The following is a 20,880-nucleotide window of genomic DNA, read 5'->3' on the forward strand; positions in this document are numbered from 1 at the left end:
TATGGGCACAGTGATGTGGGGGAAGGATATGAGGTTTTGGCTACTGAGATAAAATTTGTGTGGCAGCAGTGGGTTAGCAGAGGGGAAGAATTCAACAAAGGAGCAAGCAATAATATGAATGAAGTACCGGTGGTATGGATGGATGCGGGGAGGCTGACCAACAAGGAAAGTATTGTATGTTACTTGAAAGGTGTTGCAGTGACCAGAGTATTTCTAGCAGTACATGGGAGAAGAAGTGAACATTTTATTGGTCAGGTTTGAAAAGGTAAGGAGTCACTATAAGAGCAAGGGATGTGCAAAAGGCAGAAAAGCCTGGAGAATGTACCGGTATGGCTTCAGTATGGGAGTTCCTTGAGCTGGCCGCCGTAAAGTAGTGGGTAAGTAATTAAAAAAGAGAAAAAAAGTGCTATTGCCAAAATCGTTGTATTTGTTTCATTGATTCTGCGTAATTATAACGTATCATATTTTCCCCAACAATCAAATTACGCGGGTAAGATGTCATGCTTATCTACGTGTCGATTTATTATTTTGGTAATATCAATCCGACTTCCTATTCAGGTTCAAGTACCCCATGTAGCGTATTCCAGGTGAAAAAATGAACTTAACAGAAAAGTTCCCGTAATAATGCTAAAGAAACATCAAGTAAGCAAAATTAATGAATCGTCCCTCTTGTGTATCACTGTATCTGCCATTGGAAAATTAAAAACGTGTCGAGTTGCGGTGCGTAAACAAACCCACTTCCCAGTTTGAAGAGGCCGAGAAGGGCCTTCTAAAACGCATCTCTTCCATTTTATGTTACCACAAGCACGAAGATGATGCACGAGTATGCTAAGGATGTCAAGAAGGAACCAAGATCAGGGACAGCCAAGCCATTTCAAGTGAAAAAATTCAAGACTCTAGCAGAGGTACAGTATACTATATCCTACCTGCTTTTCGCATGAACTTCGGAAAAACCCAGTAAGAATATTTGGTAAGCTTCATGCACAAATTCGATTAAGGTACTTGGAGATGAAGTGGAAATCATCAATAATTTGAGTACTTTTTTCTGAAGATTTCATTTCTGATAATGCATGCATTAAGTTTCAGGTGCTCTTTCCCCACTCTCTCTCTCTCTCTCTCTCTCTCTCTCTCTCTCTCTCTTTTCAGGCCATACTAGGGTGAAACTGCAGGAGAGGTCCTGTACATAAAATTTACAATTTTATATTCTCAATAAAATATAATGCAATTATCATTATGATTGCATTAAAAAGTAGTGGAGAGCTGTATTTTTGGAGATATCGATCTTAAAACCACTAGTTTTATATGCAAACCATGCCAAGCAGCCACCATCCATGTTAGACTTAAAGGCTGATTCAGCCTCATAGTAAATTGTCACTAGTTGTTCACCAGTACTAACCTAACCTAAACTAACCTGAACAATTTGGGGATGTATGAGTTTGAATCCAAATAGACCCATTGCCTTGTGAAAGATGCCACAACTGATGTCAAGATATCTAAGTTTGTGCTCTTGAGTAGCATGTTATTTTCGCAGAGTTTCGGTGTCATGAATGAATGATTCAGTCTTTAGCAACGTAACTTATATTTCCACATCTGGGTGTCATAAATGAATCTACAGTTATGAAAAGATAATCCCTGTCATAAATTTTTTATCATTTGTTAATGATAGCTGTCCTGCAGTTTGTCCTGAATAAGTTGGGGCCATCCCTATGATTTCTGCTGCAATTGCTTCAGGAGATGGAGAGGGGAATTTGGACAAAATGCAAGAGAGCCTTGTTAACAAAAGGTGAAAATTTCATGACAGGTAACTCTCATAATGTAGTTGTATTTGATCTGACAGTAAAATACTGTGGAACTAACATACAGTATTTAAGTTACGAAGAGCACCAAGTTAGGTTTGTTAATACTGATGTTGGTGTCCTGCAGAGGGCAGTAAGTTGATTTGGACTTGAAACTCATGTGTCCCCAAATCATGCCACTTTGGTTAGGTTAAATCAGGGATAATCCGTAAGGAGACATAGGACCACTTTATTTCACAGTGTTCTTCTGTTTTTTCATTACCTTGGCTCTTCATGGGATTCTCTTAGTATTTTCTGATTACATTTTCGTGTTTCAATTTTATTGTCCTTTCGAAAGTGGTGAAAGGCATTTAAAAAGTGGCGCTTGTTTATTGCTGAAGAGAGACAGATGCCATCTTGTGGTGAACAAAAATGAAAGAATGATATTTTTAAATTAAATTACCCTTGTCAGTGCCTATTTATCCAAGCCTAACCTAAATTTTTGTAATTAACCCAACCTTATTGATCCTAATGTAACCTAACCAATTTTATGCTAACCTAACCATACTTATCCTGACCTAACCATAGCCTATCCCATACGTAAGCATATTTTCCTTGTTTATTGATGGATCCTCTTCATACACAAAGATGCACTTCGGTACACCTTTACAGTCACCAAATCATTTCAATTATTTATTTATTTATTTATTTATTTATTTTTTTAAGAGGTGGTCCAGTGTTTCCTGAAGGAAATCAGATTAGGATAGGTTAAATTAACCCGTACCACGCTAGCGACGTAGATCTACGTCCCCATCAAAAACGCTGGTGACGTAGATCTACATCCCTCAGCACTGAAAAGTAATTGAAAACAACCGAAGTAAAATGGAAGGTAATATCATATCTCGCTAACTTCAGGCATTTCTCCGCTATGCTTACAACACTGATTTAGGAGCATGGAAGTTGAGGGAGTCTTCACAGGCTCACAGCCGCTCTGTTCTGTCTGTAACCGTGAAGATTTCATAGGTCGAGTGGCACCAACCTGACTCAATTCAACCTACTTTCTGGCTTTGATGATTACTTTTATTAGTGCCCACAGAAAAAATCCAAAATTGGTTCACAAGCTCACAGATGCTTTGCACTCTTAATAACCTTGAAGATTTCAGAGGTAGAGTGGCTCCAACCTGGCTCAATTCAACTTACTTTCTGGCATTGGCGATTACTTTTATTAGTGCCAAGGATCTTCTACTGATGTATTAAGCCCATGTAGCCAGAAAAAAATATCCAGAATTGGTTCACAAGCTCTCAGACGCTCTGCTCTCTCAGTAGGCTAACTCTGAAGATTTCAGAGGTAGATTGACACCAACCTGACTTGATTCAACCAACTATCTGGCTTTAGTGATTACTTTTATTAGTGCCAGGGAGCTCATATTGATGTATTAAGCCCATATAGCCAGAAAAAAAAGAAATCCAAAATTGGCCTGCTTAGAGGGGTATCAGTCTTTTTTTAGCCCAGTGCGGCACAGGTTAAATTAGGTTAGGTTTTCAGATTGGGTTAGGTCAGTAGGAATGAAACGATTAGTCACAGATTGACCATGGAGCCATCCCACTGTTGTAATTATGTTGCACCATCCTAGTCCATGGATGAAAAAAAAATAATAATAATAATAATGATCACCCACCCAACATTGCACAGTCTCAACATCCCTCCTCTCCCACCCAGCATCACACTTCACAAACATATGCATAAACACAAAGCCACCACAGCCATCCAAAACCTCCAGCCAGACAGTATCCTACATAGACCACAATCCCTCAGGAACTTCCCTGCCTAGGATAACAGGAGTATTCCTAGCCGGACTCTGATTTGACCATCATCTTTCCCATCAGCATTATCAGACATAAAGGGAATCATTATCTGATGTGTGTCTTAGATGGTTCAACTTTTCTGAAATATATCCACTTAACCTTTGGTAAAATACTTGTTTCATTTACTGTAAATACATACTGTAATATTTTGATAACAGTGCGGTATTACCCCACGTATTCACATTATTTTTTTATTGTTATTATGACAAGGTTGCTGCATGTGTAGAGCAGTACCAAGAGGAGACAGTCACTCACTTCATCAAATACAACAGAGATAAGCAGTTTGGCAATGAATGTAAGTGACAGATATATTTAAGTCTTTAATTTAGTTTTGAATGTAATCAACAAGGCAATTGAAGTAAACAGAGTGGGGAAGAGGGAGGACAAGGAGAAGGTGGAAGGATGGTATGAAGGAAAAAATGAATAATAAAATTTGAGCATGTAGGAGGGTGGGAGTCATGTGTGGAGCAGGAAAATTGGAGTAGAGTAATGCATTTATGGGGATAACTTGCTGTCAGTGATAAATAACAGCAAGTGGTGAAGTGTCCGGGGTAAATTGTAAACTACGGGGGCATGTTTGTGGATGACTTAAAATTGCTTTGTGTAGACCAGTACATATGACAGCTGAGAGACTGATTATAAGCACTATAAATGAGGTTACTGTCTCTTGTTTTCGTGTACTATCTGGTGGAGTGGATAACAGTGAACGTGTGTTAAGAGATACAAAATTGTGTGGTGGTTGTCTGTTTAGGATTTGAAACAGAAAGGAAGGAAGTGATGGTTGTTAGATGCACAGTACTGTAACCCCAAATGGTTTAATAATTCCAAGGTGAATGATGCTGCAAGAGTGGTTTGTTATTATCTTACATACTGTATATACTGAACAATTGTTACAAAATCTCAAATATTTTCTTTACTAGTTTGAATTTATATGCAGACTTAGGCTAGCACTATTTTACCGGCTATTTAGAATACTGTACTTGCTAATATTATTATTGTTATATTTTATTTATTATTATTATTTTTTTTTTTACATAATTTGTAGTATACATAAAATGGCAGAGCAAGTTGTCTGTTTCCAGGAAATATCATACATGCATACAGAAATGTCAATAAATGTTCCCTGTAATTTCTAGTAATTTTATTATGTGTCATTACAGCATATATGCCAAATATTGAGCGTGGCCGTATTCACTACTGGTCACACACTGGGAAGTGTGGGGTGCCCATTGAATATGATGGCGTGCCCTTCATGCATGTTGGTCGCTGGGTGCTCATGTGCCACCAAGGTCATGACACCAACAAGGGACATAAGGAGAAGTACCAAATGCGCAAACTACGGGAGCAGCAGGTTAGTATTATAGCTGGGAAGTAGTGTATCATAACCAGTGAATTGTGTACTGTGCTATACTCTCCATACTCTAGCATGGTGCAGATTTTCATCACTTTGAAGTTTGTTTCCCATAGTCCAGTGGTATGAATAGACAATACTGCAGCTCTACATCCTATGCACAGCACATCTTCATGATGAGCGGTATATTTTAATTCACTCTACTCGGCAATCAAGATAAAGAGATGACAGTTTTAGTCCAGGTTAGAGTAAAAGCAATATGGTGTGCAATATTTAACAGTATTCTAGATGGTAAATGAATGCAGTGGCACTTCATGATAGCACTATGACAAATTTTGAAATATAACTCACTGGCTCGAAAGCTTTATGGTAAGGTTTGAAAAGTGATAGATACCATACTGTGCCTAGACTAGGCTCCCTTTTCTTTTAATGTTAGGCTCATAATTATAATTCCACTTACCCTATAGAGAAAATCACACCAGTATTGCATCACAACATTGGCCAGGCACTTAAAAATAAGTTTGTGGACCTTCCTGCTGGAATTAACCTCCTCTTAGTAAAAACTCATATACTGTATGCAACTCACATGTGTTGTTTCCACTGACATCCTTTGTCTCAGAGTTTTCTCTGTAAAGAAGGAGGACAAGAAGGAGGAAGGGTAAGTAAAATCACACATCTTTATTTCATTCCAACACCAATCTTTAAGCCATTTATGTGCCTACTTACCCATATGCATGCATAACTACCCTTGTATGTCAAATAGTATTCAGCAACTTACCATCGGTATAGCACACAAAACCTTCCATAATCCCTCTTTGTCTACCTTGTCATATGCTTTTTCCAGATCCATAAATACCATAAATACTGTGTATTTTTTCTCACAAACCTACTCCACTATTTGTCTCCTTGCAGATATTTAATCTGCACATCCACTACCACTCCTAAAGTCATCCCATTCATTACACACCAATCCTTTTGATATACCCCTTAGTTTCTCTATATTATTTCTTCCATATACCTGTCCAACAACACTAAAGAGGTGCTAGGTGCTGGCGTCCATCATCCACTCACTTATTCAGGGCCAAAATCCAACACTATGAAAAAGGTTGGGTGCGATTCCAGGCAGAATTACCCCTTAATGCATGTGATGAATTAAAAAGATAAAAATCCGCTTTTATTTTGCTTGTTGAATCATAGAAGAACCATATTATAGGCAAATGTAGTAAGAGATTCATTGCATATGCAGATATTTTGGTAAACAGCATTGTTTTTTTTTAATTATACCGGTAAGTAATCATTGGCCTGCTGGGGGGGCATACACCCCCCCCCAAATATTCGTGCCAGCTTATTGTAACACTGCCTACTTCTTCATTCACCTTCTGTCATTCATTTTGTATATCTTCTCCCCTCTTTTCTAATTTCTTCCATCCCTCCAGTCACTTTTTATTAGAATCTTCATTCCACCCGTGGTAGATCTACACTAAGTGACAAGACTAATGGTTTCCTGTAACCCAGGAAACCATTTGCAGTACTGCACAATGCTGGGTGGTAACCATATAACCTAATAACAGGATGAAGTGGACTCTACTGTGGTGTACCTGTTAACCAGGTAGAGTGATGCAAATGCTGCATCCATGCACCCAGAAATGAAACCTCCACACTTTCCCCACTGTCTCACTGTCGCGAAGTGCTGTCTGTCACAAAGGAACATTGGTCCTGTGCATAGGACAGCCTTGCACGGGTGATTGCTTGCCTGTGGTTCATGGGTCTGCTCAACCAGACAGACTGGGATTGCATACCTGCAACAACACTCAAGAAACATGCCACAATAGTTTTTGCATTCTCTTTCCTCACCTTAATTATTGTACAGGGGTACAGTCATAGCCTTTATTCACTCTGCTGATACAGTATATGTTGTTTCTTATCTGTATAGCAAAAGTTAGTTTCCTAGAAAGAGAGAGAAATTGTGTGATGCTTAATTTGTTTTATGTCCTCCTCAGGAGAGCGGAATAACTCCAAAGAGCCGTAATCGGTCACAGGTAACCAAAAAAGTGGACTGCCCAGCTGAGATCTACATTACACACATCATGAAGTTCCCACAACACAAGGTGAAACACCATACTGCATACCACGTTTAAAAACAGTAGAGAAATGCAGAACCTCAGTACTGTTCGGTTTTGAGAAATCCAGGCTGTCAGAATTATAAGAACTCTGCTAATCATTATTACAGGAATAGACACATTTAATTGTTATTCAGGCAGAATTAAGATGATTTTGTTTGCCAAGAGGAATTCCAGCAGTCAAATAGCTGGGATCCCAAAATAGCTGCTCCTAGCACACTGTTCAGTTCATTGGCTGTTTCATTGTAGTGTTCAGAAAATTTCTGATTGAGAGAGAGAATGTCTCTGACTAGTATATTGTACTGTGCAAGGTACTATGCAGTAACCAACCAACCTTGATCTCTGCTACTGCACAGGTACCTAGTGCACTCCTAGCCATCAATTCGCTGCCAACAGACCACATGCGAAAGCTAGCCAAGAAAAGGATGATTGCCAGCTACCGGCGGCAGGGGACCCGCTTTCCCCGGGAATCCTGGTACTACGTCCGCCTCCCTGACCCAGCCACACATGAAGGCCATCCTGTTCTAGGCATGGTAAGTTTAATTGGGTCAGATAGTAAGGAGAATCAATTGATTATGTAAGGCCTTTACAGAAGCAAGTACTAACTCACCATCCAAGTGAAAATGCAGTTTTTGCATCACATGCTTTCTATATACTTGCTGTATTTTATGGCAAAGAATGGTTGATGAGGTTTATGCAGAGATGCTTAAGTGTAATGGAGAGAGTGGAATGAAGTGCTTGTTGGAAATATGTAAGAAGGCATGGATGAGTGAAACTGTGCCTGCAGAGTGGAAAAAGGCTGTCATTGTACCCCTGTACAAAAATAAAGGTGAGCGAAATGAGTGCAAGAATTAACGTGGCATAAGTTTATTGAGTGTGGTAGGGAAGGTATATGGAAGAATTATTATAGAGAAAGTAAGAGAGATATCAGAAGTCCTAGTGAGTGATGAACAGGGTGGCTTTAGGAGTGGCAGAGGATGTGTGGATCAAATATTTGCAGTGAGACAGATAGCAGAGAAGGCTTGTGAGAAGGACTATAAGGTGTTTATGGCATTCATGGATCTGGAAAAAGCATATGACAAAGTAGACAGAGGGATCGTGGAAAGTTTTGTGCATGTACGGTGTAGATGGTAAGCTGCTAGGTGCCGTCAAGAGTTTTTATGATGGTAGTGAAGCATGTGTAAGGGTTAATGGGCATCTAAGTGAATGGTTCATGATTGGTGTGGGCGTGCAGCAAGGTTTTGTGATGTCCCCATGGTTGTTCAATATATACTGTATATGGATGGGTTGATGAGAGAACTAAAAACATGAGTATTGGAGAGAGGGATGGCATTGGTAATGAATGGTGGTGGATGGAATATCTCAAATTTACTGTGTGCTGATGATGCAGTACTGTTTGCAAGTACCAGACAAGAGCTTGGTAGGCAAGTGCAGAGTTTTGTTGATGTCTGTAAGCATCATGCCCTGAGAGTAAATGTAGAAGAGAGTAAAGTGATGGTTTTTGAGAGAGTAGGTGACTCCCAGTGTGATGTTACAGTGAATGGAGAGAGACTGGAATTGGTGAGAGAGTTCAAATACCTGGGTACAGTGATAGAAAAGAGAGGAAAATGTGCAAAAGAAGTTGAAAGTAGAGTGACACAAGGAAGAAAAGTACCAGTAGCTGGTGCAATGAAGGCCTTGATAAGAAACAAAGGCTTGAGTGTTGCAGCTGCACGAGGCTTACATGAAGGAGTGTTGGTGCCAACTTTATCATATGGATGTAAGACTATGGTGTGGCATGAAAACGAAAAATGAAGAGTAAGGGCAGTGGAAATGGGACTGCTGAGGAATGTATGTGGTGTACAGAGGGTGGATAGGATGCGAAATAATGTGGTTCATGAAAGATGTGAGGTGAGGAAGTCGGTGGACACCAGAATAGAAGAGAGTGTACTGAGATGGTATGGTCATGTGGAGAGAATGAATAACAATAGAGTGGTGAAAAAGGTACATCTGAGCAAATTTGAAGGAGGGAGGAGGCAAGGTAGGCCAAGGAGAAGGTGGAGAGATATGGTGGATGAGTGTTTGAGGAAGAGAGGTTTGGAAGTTGGTGAGGCTAGGAAATTGAGAAGAGATCGAGCTGGCTGGATGAATGTTGTGAGGAGGAGTGCATGATCAGGGATTTGGCACCCTTTTTAACATGGCAGCGTCCAAATTGACTCAGTCGGATACGTTTATGTGAAGCTACAGATCGTGGTGAGTGTTTTTGGTGTATCCGATAGAGCCAGGATTCAGGGGGCTTGAATGATGAGTGAATGGAAGCATGGCCTATTGGATTGGGCAGATTTGGGCTGTCTGGACATTGCTACTCCTTACCCTGCCCTAGGGTGGGAAAGGAGGTCCGGATGATGATGATGATGATGATGATGATACTCATAGTCGCATTTCAGGCAGTGAAACTTCAACTTGGTAAGATAATACCTGTATCTTGTTTTCTTCTGGTAATGTAACCTGTAATCATAATCGATTACAGACATTTGGAATTTTAATCATAATTGATTCCAACTCTTTGTTGATGAAATTGTAACTGTAATCATGATCATGGACTTCTTAAGTAATCATAATTGTAATCAATTTTGTGGGTGATGGAATCACAATATGCCTGATCATGAGATAGATTACCTGATCTACTAATTAAAATGAATACTAAAAAACTTTTTTCAATCTTTTATGTTCCCAGAATGCATAGCAGGTATTCAAGCCATGAAAAAAATGAGGAACTTATATTTTTATTGGGAGCAAATTGGAGTTCTGCTGCTCATAAGTATTTATACATTTAGAGATTTTCTAACATGTTCCAAGTAGTTAGGATTTTTTTTTTCTCTTCTTTTTGTGAAATCGTAAATGTACAGTATTCACATAGTAAACTTTTTTCTTTCAGGTGAAGCAAGAAGGAGCTTGTAATCTGGGGGAGGAGTGCACTGTGGAGGTTGCGGATCAGATTGCTGTTGCTCCACCAAGAGAAGAAGTCAAGAGAAAAAGGCAGTCACAGGTGACTCGAAGGGAGGGAAGATTGGATTTATTGAATTATTCTTCCACAGTGATGGAAGAATATAGAGTCTGGGAATTAGAGAGTAGATGGTTTTAGAACAAAACTCCTTATACTGGCATGAAGGGTTTAGTGACTGATTAAGTATACTGAACATGGTCTTGATTGCAGTAGGCTTCCTTATTAACTATCACATAGGCAGAACAGAAAATCACATTAGTGTTGAAAAATGTCAGCTAAGCAGTCATAAAACCCTTTGATCTCCCGCTCTTCTAACAGTTTTATTATTGAGCTTTATTGGATTATATGGTAGGTGGTGTATCGTATAATATAGGGAGTCTGATAAGAAATATTGAGATCTCGAAAGATGTTGAATAAGGAAGTTGATGAAGAGGTGAAAGAGTAAGGTAAAGGCGGGAGCAGACACCATGAGGCACTTAGCTGTGGTGCTTATCTCTGTAACATAGGGATTTTAGCCTGTGGTGGGTTCTTCTTCCCATATCCTGGGATACAAGGCCACTGCATCATCCATGTTACCACAGTTACCTCCCGTAGGTGTTACTCTGGGTACTCATTTTACCTAGCAACCCACATGGTTGATGGACACCTGAGTCGAGTGACGCTAGCTGCCCAGGCCAGGATTAGAACTCTGACACTAATGGGGCAGCAGCTCCACAGTCAGCAATGCTAATCACTAAGCCACGGTGGCAGCAGTGTCTGCTTAAATTTAACAGTATGTGGGAAAGTTAGATGAGGAAGCAAAAGTAGTAATTAAGGATGAAACTAAATGGGTGAAGTATATACGTAAATAAACACGATTATAGTCAGTTTGCTCTCATGTGACAGAGCTAAGCCACTCCCACAACTCAGATACTTAGTTGTGATTGCAGAGAATTGAATAAGCCTCAGCTGTAAGGTAGGAATGAGGGTCCTTGGCTATATGCTGTTTTTACTTTAATTTGGCCCAGATTTTCGTAATTTTGTAGTTCATTTCATGTAGTTCGGTGGCAGAAAGAGACGGTGGAATTGTTCGCCATCTTTTACATAGCAGTTCATCATGACTAGCACTATATTTTAGTGTTAATCTTCTACTACAACTCAGCATTCAAGGTGGAGAAATGGCAGTTTTAGACCATGTTAGAGTAGAAAGGCCTTAGTCAAATCCAGCCTCCAGTTTGACCATAGGCAACCAGCTGAGTTGAAAGTTACTAATCTCCATCAGTTGAAAACAAACTGACTGTAGTGTTACACCCTTTGTTAAAGTTGATAGTTGATGGAAAGGTTTTACCCCACGGATGGTGCGAGGGCATCTTAGTCAGTTGAATCATATAATAGGGGTTGTTTTCACCTATGGGATGTAAGTGAAAATTTTAAAAGCTTCAGTGATGTAATGGATGTATGATTTATTTTATTGGGTCTCGATCTAATAGTTTCTCCTACACCTGTGTTTGTTTTTTTCATGTGACTAGATCCTGTTCACCTCATTTATGATAGTAGGAAATAGGGCATGGTTGATGATGATATATGGTGCAATATTTACTTTGCAGATGTTGTTATGAATTTTAGATGATGATGATATATATGATGCAGTATTTACCTGCAGGTGCTGTTATGAATTTATCTATTTATTTATGAATGTGGGAAATAGAGCATGCATGATGATGATGATGATGATATATGGTTCCATATTTACTTGCAGGTGTTGTTATAATTTTTGGATGATGATGATGATGTAGGTGGTGCAATATTTACCTGCAGGTCTATCTGTCTATCTATCTATAACCAGACACCATAATCCCATAAGGGGTGGCCATTTGTCTTTGAGTTAGTTGTCCTACGGGGAGGGACACTAGCCCACCGCCAACCCACTTGTTGACACGTAGGAAACATGTGTAGGTTGGTTATATGGTTGCCATCCAGCATAGTAAATGGTTTCCTGGCTTACAGGAAACCAGTAGGTTTGTAACTCTATGTAAAGGCACATGAAAAGGAAAGAAGGGTAATAAAATGTGACTGGAAAAGTGGGAGAAATAGGAAGAGAGGAGGGCAGACACAGAAAGAGGATGATAAAGTTGAAGGAAGAAGTAGGCAGCACTACATCAGTTGCAGGTACTGTTATGAATTGTTTATCTTTTATTTATGGTACAGTACATGAAATTTTTTTGCTGTACCCTTTTCTTCCTTAGTTATTCATTATTATCATCATCATCATCTGGACCTCCTTTTCCACCCTAGGGCAGGGTGAGCAGTAGCAACGTCCAGACAGCCCAAGTTTGCCCAATCCAATGGCCCATGCTTCCATTCACTCATCATTCAAGCCCTCGGAATCCTGGCTCTGTCTGATATGGCAAAAACATTCAACATACTCTGTAGCTTCACCTTAACGTATCTGATAAAGTCAATCCGGATGCTGTCATGTTACAATGGGGGGCTAGATCCCTGATCATGCACTTCTCACAACATTCATCCAGCCAGCTCGATCTCTCGTCAGTCCCCAAGCCTCACCAACTTCCATACCTCTCTTCCTCACCCTCATCCACTATATTCCTCCACCTTCTTCTTGGCCTGCCTCACCACCTCTCTCCTTCAAATTTGCTCAGATATACCTTTTTCACCTCTCTGTTGTTATCCATTCTCTCCACATGACCACCTCAGTACACTCTGTTCAATTCTGGTGTCCACAGACATCCTCTAATAATGGTACTTCAATAATTGCAGAATACAAAATATAGGACCAAAGAGCCAGTTGACCCTCGTGTGTTGACCAAGATGTATGAATTGACACGACAAGGAGTATCAACTGTGAAAATGATGCAGGAGGCCATTGCTGAGTATGTTCGGGAGGAATTGTTTCCCTGTGGCGAGCCTCCACCATCTATGTATCGGCGATATAATCCTACGTCTTCTGATATCCAGAATGCCATGTACAAGGTGAGTTGGGAATGATCAGAATGGATCTAGGATGCAGAACAGGTATATATTACTGTTTGTAGATGGGACAGCTATGCAAGTAAAAAAAAAAAAAAAAATGGATATGTTAAAAAAAATATATATATATATATGATTGTGTTTTTTTGTCTTGAGTGGAACCTTTATTAAGTTTTGTCATTACATGTTAGCCTTGTAACCATTGAGTGCAGTTGCACAATGATATTTTAGAACAATATGAAAAGTTGACATTGACCAGTTTTTGTTCCAGGCCAACAGTGCATGTGATATAACAGTTCATTAATCAGTGCAGGTGAATGCATCTGTGCACCATTCATGCGTCATTTGTCGTCGTTATCAGTGTTATTGTTATCATCATCATCATCTAATTACCAACATTTAAGTAAGTTGGGTAGGGTCTAGAAATAAGATAAATGATGGTAGCTGTACAAGTGCTAGTGATAGTAGATGCTACTATAGTACTGGGATTATATTAGCTGCTCTTTATAATCACTGTCTTATAACCGCTATACTGTATTTCTTAAAGATAGGGTATGTCTTTAGGAAGCATATCAGTGGGCAAGTTGTTGTTATTGTTGTTTAGTATCCCTGGTCAATCTGACCTAACAGACCCATCAACTGCAGGCAAGCAACTGTCCCTGCTGGGCTGTCCCATGCAGTGAACTGATGTTTCCTTGTGTCAGACAGCACCTCGCCATAGGAAGATGCAGGAAACTGTGTGTAGGTTTGGCTCTTGGATGGATGCCGCGTTTGTCTCTCTCCACCCAGTTAACGGGGGCACCATAATATGCTAACCCATCACCTGATTATTTAGTTATATGATCACCACATAGCTAGTTTTCGAAATGGCTTCATGGGTTATAGGAAACCATTATGCTTGCCATTCAGTGTAGAGCCCCCTGAGGTGGAAAGAAGAGTAATAAAAATTGATGGGAAAAAATCAGAGAAGAGGAGGGCAGGAACAGAAAAAGAGTGATAAAAGGTGAAGGAAGAAATAGGTTGCACTGTGTCACGGGAGTAGATGATGGTTGCCACCACCACCTACCACCTGTGGGCAAGTTGGGGTCTTATGTGATTTTTAATTGGAAAGTGGTGACCAGGTTAGAGATGTTAACACATAAGTTTTATTACAATGGGTTGAAGGGACCTACTTATGGTATGCAGTTCCCAGTGACACAGGGAGGTTAGTTAAGTCATTAACCATGTAAATTGGGGTCAGTTGTACCATTTTTACAAGTACTGGTATTTAGCAACCTTACCGGGTATTTCACAACAATTTTTGTATACAGACATATTCCACAATTAATTTTTGCACTCATTTCAGTCATCTTTACTTTTGTACGGTGGTACACACAGCATTTTTGTACTCCACTTACTACAGACAATTTACTGAACTCTGTTGGTTACATTTTATTATTTCTGCCTATGCTTTATCAGCTTCTGATGCGTTCACATACTTTAGCGTGATAACAGTTTCTGCTTCTGCTTTTTGTCACATTTCCAGCCGTTTAAAACATTAATAATCCACCATCTTTCCCAGGTGAAGCAGGAGATGCGTCTAGAGGGCAAGAGCATTCTACAGTACCGGTGTGCAGCTCTGGTACGGGAAGTGACGGAGCTGGTGGTTAGAACGGATAGTGAGGAATACCTAACCCAGTTGGAGGAACAGTTACGCAACATATATAATGCTGTTAGGCACACACTGCCTGTTCAGGAGGTTCAGTTCAGGTTAGTGTTTATGATGTATATAAAGGCGGGGATGTCTGGAAGGGGGGAGGAAGGTAAGGGGAGGCCAAGGATGAGCTGGAGGGATGGAGTGGGGAGGTATATGAGACAGGGGTGTGTGAGCTGGGAGCAGGGCAGTGAAATGACGGGGGACAGGGCGACATGGAGGCGATTCGTTTGTGGCCACCCCTTACAGGATTAAGGCGTCTGGCAATAGATAGATAGATGTCTGGAGTCAGGCCTGAATTTTGTTCAGGTGGTTTTAGTTGCATAAAGGTAGCATTGAACCTTTATGTCAGGCAGTATGAAGGGAAGTTGATAACATAAACTAAGACCAGAAACCCTAAGAATGAGGAGATTCACTTTTAATGCTAGAACTGGAACTGAACCTTAAGACAAAATTCACCAGAATTAGCCTAAAGGACCAGACCCAGGCTGGTACTAGATGTGGAGGCAAAATGTCGATTTATCTAGGAAGTCATTACAATATTATCATTTACCTTTCCCCCCCTCTTCTTTTTAGTTCCAGAAACCAACTGGAATTAGTCTGCCAGACGAGACTAGAAGTAGTTTAACATAACTAGCCTATAGGATGAGACCATGGCTAATATATTTGTAGGGACTGGGCTGGACCATATTTTCATGGGGAAAAAAAAAAAGTAAGATAAACCACGTCTCTGGAAGTGAATTGGATTTTCACTGCCATACCTGAGCTCTGATTTTATTTATTGCACTTCACACAGAGTTGAATTGAAGGAAAGAAAGAATTATTATTTTTGCACCTTCTTTGCACAGAGCTGAACCAGAGGGAGAAAAGGGAAGGCACCTTGAAGGGTCAGTAGGAGAAGACTTAGTGATGGATCAAGTTATGAGGATGGAGGCACTAGGGGAGCCACGGACAGCTAAACGTGGAAGGAGACGCAAGCACAGCACCCATCTGCACTACCACAATCAACAGCAACAACAGCATGATGCTGAGATCAGCGCAGCAACATACCATCTTAAACTGGAGAATCAGCAATTCAGGGGTGACGTGAATATGGTATGTGGGAGGTCATTGAGTGCTATGCTGTGTACAGTCTCAGTCTAAAATAAGCATCCAGGCCTGTTAACCCCTTGAATCCAGATGATGTACCATTTAGTTTATTGTTACTTGTTACTGCTACCAGACAGATTTATTCAGTTTAGGAAGCATCTGTAGTAGTGAGGAGGTATAATAAACATATATCATCCTTGCTTTTTCAAAAATTCTCCCTTACATTGAATGAAATTGTCTAGAAATAGCACAAATGAACTGAAAAAAAGTTACTGGATTCAGGGAGTTAGAGTCAGAGCCAAACTGTCCGGAATGACTAGGTGACCGAACTTGCTTGTCCCCTTCCTCATTACCTTTCCACCCTCAGTGGAGATAAATTTGCTGTCTCATTGGATGATTTGAAGGTGTTAAAGGTTGTCATTAATAACATTTCACCGTTGGGTCACTATATCTCTTGATCACTGTTTTGCAGGCAAGAATAATTAATGGGCCTACTGATATTAGGGATGAAAATAAAGGAGTTTTTACCAGTTTTGTATTGTAGAGTACTTTAAACATAGTGGTGTACTCTGATATTGTCTTGCTGGGATATCCAAGTATTTTTTGTGGCATTCATACCAAGGGTGATGATCTTCATTGTACGGTACTGCAGTGTATTACTGTCCTTTTATTAGAATAGTTAGTGATATTTCATTTCTCTGCTCATCATATGAGGAGTTTGGAGTACGAGAAGTGAATACGCCAGGTTTCCCATTTTCATTTTATGATGGATTCATAAACTTGAGTCCCCCATCTATCCGGGCAGTGAGGCAGGACGTGTAGATTTGCCCTTGCTCCACTAGATATTCCCATTCTTCTGAGGCTATTTTTTTTTTTTTTATATACGCATCAGAGGATCTTTGTGTTTTGTTTCGTTTCGCTTCATTTTCGAAGGCTCCAACATGCTTACATGTGTCGGCCTTGGTTACTTAATGGCAGCTCTCCGTGCTGCTCGATCACTGGCAGCCTCCCTGTTCAGTCCCTTTAGTGTCTGAGTGAGAATATACAACAGGCGAATCTACTCTCTGTGCCCAAGTGCAGTATCCAATCAACGAGCCATATGTTATCCCCACCCACCTCACGGGCCTATCAGTGCCCGTTTTGCCCTTCCTGCTGGCCTCAGTCGCACACCTGCTCTGCTTTTGACTGAACTCTTCCATTTTGGTGTTATTTACTTTCGTTTTGGTCAGTATTTTGTTGACAGAACTGCAGAAATGTGTTGTGATGATGGTAAAAATGTCTGTGGATCTTTTGGGCACACTTGCAAGTGTGCATGTAACGTGGAACAGTGGATTATGAACGTTGTAAAGGGGAAGCGTAACATTGGTGAGGAGTATGGGTCTCGACAAAAGAAGCTTGTTCCCGCCAGGAAAGTTGGTGAAAAGCGCAAGTGTTTCTGATTTGTCAAGGTAGGAAGTGATAAAGTGGAAGCTATTTTCAAGGCATTTCGAGATCAGCAGGAGGGGGAAGTCGATGTGGATGACGACCTCCTTGGTTATTAATTAAGACAGTAATCCCCTCTCATCAGATAAGCCAAGAAGTGTGCTTAGGAAGATATGTAATAATTTTTATGCCATGTATTTTCATTGTCATTACTGTATCCGTCTTCTCTGATGTCTTTTTGGTGACTTTCTTTTGCACAGGAGTAATACATTTTCAGGTATGCACTCTTTATTAGGGCTGCATGGGCTCAATATTAATGACATTAGTAAAACCTTACGGGCATAATCTAGACACATGTACATAGTAACCTGCAAAGTTTCTTGAAGATAGGTGTAAAAGTGTGTTTGCTGCATGCTTTTAAACACTCATAACTCAAAACATGATTTTGGCATATTCGCCACTTATATTCCAGACTCCTCCTATTTGAGAGCTTTTACATTTCTTTAGTGTATATAGATTTTCATATGAGATGTTTATGCTTAGCACTTGCATGCTGTTGTCTGGTATAAATATTTCTTAAGACCAGTAACTTTTAGCTGTTACAATGATGGCAATGTAAAGATACCGGTATTTTATGGATGTCCGTGTAAAAGAAAGTAGTCTTGGTGAATGTATTTCTTTTTAACAAGAGCTAGACCACGTATTCACTTGGCATGGAAGAGAAATACAGTAGGAGGTGTTAGAATACGACTCTTTGATTGCAGGCTTAAAGGAGCACATAGGGAACAAAGCTCATTATCATTTTCAAACCTTGTGTTCGTCTTTGGCACAGGAACAGGAAGTGACGACTTCAGAGCTGGATACAGTACTGGATCATCAAGTTCATGAGATCATCCAGCAGGAAGATGGCACCATCATGGAGGTGTATTACTATCAGCCACCTGACACTGGCCCTGACCATGCCACTTCAACCATTGTCATCCACCCAGACAACATCAAGACTGAACCCAGTCATGCTGACTATGTCTAGCACCTGTTACCTGTTTGAATAACTTAACTCATCAGAGCAAGAAACACACATGGCAAGTATATTTATAAATTGCAAAAGGTAATCCTGCTTCTACCCTGTTTGCAGAGAAGATTGCTATATTTTATGCTTGTTTGTTTTTGTGAAGAAAATCTCAATCAGAGTTGTAAAAGATTTTGTTACTTTTATTAAGAAATTGCTTACACTGTACTATGCTATGGAGAATCTTAAAACTTTTACACTGCTGAACAGGGAAGAGGGAAGGATCTGATAATTTGGGAGAGAGAAAGTAGATACAGGTATGTCTAAAGCTGCGATAGAGGATGGTAGGGGTAAAGGACTCCATGGAAAAGCAGGTGCTTAGGCACTTGCACTGCATTTTTTGTGCTGTTTATTATCTCGCAGATAATCTTCCTTTGTCTTTGTCCCCATGTTCAGAACTTTATTAGAATCCTTTTGGAAATCAACAAAATACCAAAGTTCTGGTATTTATATATGTGAATTATGATTTCCATGATCATAATTATGCTCATATAGGCCTCTGTGCTTCCTCCTCAACCATCCATGTCCACAGCATGGGTATGATGGTTACTGTAGAACATTTATTATTCTTTTAAAGGCTCCAATATGCTTGCATGCGTTCGCCTTAGTCACCTGATGGCTACTGTCCGTGCTGCTCTAACAGCCGTAGTCTCTCATTAATGATGTCAACGTACATGACATTGTATCTGAAATGTGTGTCTGCCTTTGTTAATATGACTGATAGGTGGGGGCATCCACCTCCCATGCAGAATAATGTAGTGCTACCCACCGGCGGCTCTACCTTGAGTGACAAGCCAAGTGGTGTCCTTTGTATCATTATCATCTTTATTATCCCATCACAGATTTTCTCCTAAAAGTTGGGGTGATGTAGGATCTAAAAGCACCATCATGATCACCTGACGAACCCTAATTTTTATGTAAATGATAGGATGAGGTAGGATTCAGAGTCTGAGAAAGTATCAAAAGTAGGAGAGCTGTCAGACAGCATGCCCAATGCAATGGTCAGCATATTCTCCTACACATTATCAAGCCTTTGAAATCACTCATAAGCACATGTGTCTGCACAAAAGGGGGTGCCAAACCCTTGTCATGTGCTTCTTTGTACATAGTTCATCCATCTGTTTCGATCCATTTCAGTTCCCTATCTTCCATAAGTTGCATTCTCATACTCATTAATTGTACCTGTCCATCTTATTTTTCATCTACTACATTTCCTACCACCTTCAAGCCCAGTCACGTACAGGTATGTATACCCTGTACATGATCAGACACTCACACGTGTGCAACACTCATGTAATACGTTATTTGTAGCTGTTTATAGCTTTAAATCACAGGTTTAGGTACTTGAGAATATACAAAAGCTCCATGAAATGAAAGACAAAGACATGTTGTCTTGGAAATTATTGAGTCAGCATGTACTGTGTGTGCAGTGGAGGCCTTTGGGTTCAGCATCTGTTTTGCCACAAAGAGGCCAGTCATTCACTTGAGATCCTTGCTGACCCACTTAGCATGGCTTTGCAACCTATTTCAGGCCATTGCCCTGAAGTTAAGAACCCTTGGTATAAGGTGTCAGGTAGTAGAAGCAGATATATAGTGTGCAGGAAACTGTTCTTAATAAAATCTTAATTTATTTCAGAGCTGTGTCTTGGCAAGTAGAGGAGACCAACACCAAACTGAGTTCTAGCATGATCACCACATTGTACAAATGTCATATAATTTTAAAAGCATGCCTTATATGTTTTGTTTGACATCCTATGGAATCATTAAATATGGTAATGTATTGCAGCAGTGTGATATCCTTTTTCTTCATGGTGGTAGCTTCAGAGTTCAAGTGATTGCTGCTCCAACATTTGTACTGAACTTACCTCTTCTGTTGATCCCACACCCAGTCGCCTTATTCAGTTACAACAGAATCAGTATGGTAGTTTGGAACTCCTACTATCCTTTCACAGTTTAGTGTAGTGCTCTCTCTTCAAGGTGAGTCTACAATGAGTGACAAGCCAAATGGTCTCCTTTAACCCAGGAACCATTTACTGCACTGGGTGGTGACCATATACATATACTCAAGTGATACCAGGTGGTCTAGTTGGTTATGGCGCTCCATCCAGATGGGGCCTATAAGAGTTCTCATTTGAGGGATGGCTGGAGTTTCTTGCTCATATAATGCTACTCGGGGACAATTGATGCTGGTCACCTTTAAGTTTGAACTGAGTAGCCCAGCCCCAGACCCCTATGCCCATGTTTGTATGGGGTAAGCTGGGTATGGATGATGAATGAAAAACTATAATTATTGTAGGAGAAACAAGGTGCTGCACTCTCCTTTCCTTGTCCTTCCTGCAGAAACATACCCTGGATACTACAGGGAAAGGATTTTAAGCTTGTTTGTAAATCTGAGCCCTGACATGTACTGTACAAGTCCTGGTTGGCTTTTGTGGCTCTTCTGTGACTCCTACATAATAACCTCCCGCCTTCTCCCGTGTGCATGTATCTCCCTGCTATAATGCGCAAAGAATAAGCAAGTAATTTTTTTTTTTTTTTTCCT

General features: G+C 40.2%; 1 protein-coding gene across 1 annotated transcript; it reads left to right on the forward strand.

Moving 5' to 3' along the window:
* The first annotated feature begins 775 nt into the window (after positions 1-775).
* Positions 776-18,345, forward strand: LOC145413703 (uncharacterized). The gene is made up of 10 exons (XM_080283359.1): positions 776-905; positions 3,852-3,936; positions 4,802-4,992; positions 6,993-7,100; positions 7,469-7,645; positions 10,030-10,140; positions 12,856-13,068; positions 14,627-14,814; positions 15,607-15,853; positions 18,102-18,345. Exons 1-10 carry the CDS (start codon positions 813-815, stop codon positions 18,297-18,299), a joined length of 1,611 nt encoding a protein of 536 aa, XP_080139485.1. The 5' UTR covers positions 776-812; the 3' UTR covers positions 18,300-18,345.
* Positions 18,346-20,880: the final 2,535 nt, after the last annotated feature.

This window comes from Coenobita brevimanus, chromosome 97 (genome assembly GCF_032717465.1).
Source record: "Coenobita brevimanus isolate Jiangsu-jjx chromosome 97, ASM3271746v2, whole genome shotgun sequence".
Taxonomy (NCBI): Eukaryota; Metazoa; Arthropoda; class Malacostraca; order Decapoda; family Coenobitidae; genus Coenobita; species Coenobita brevimanus.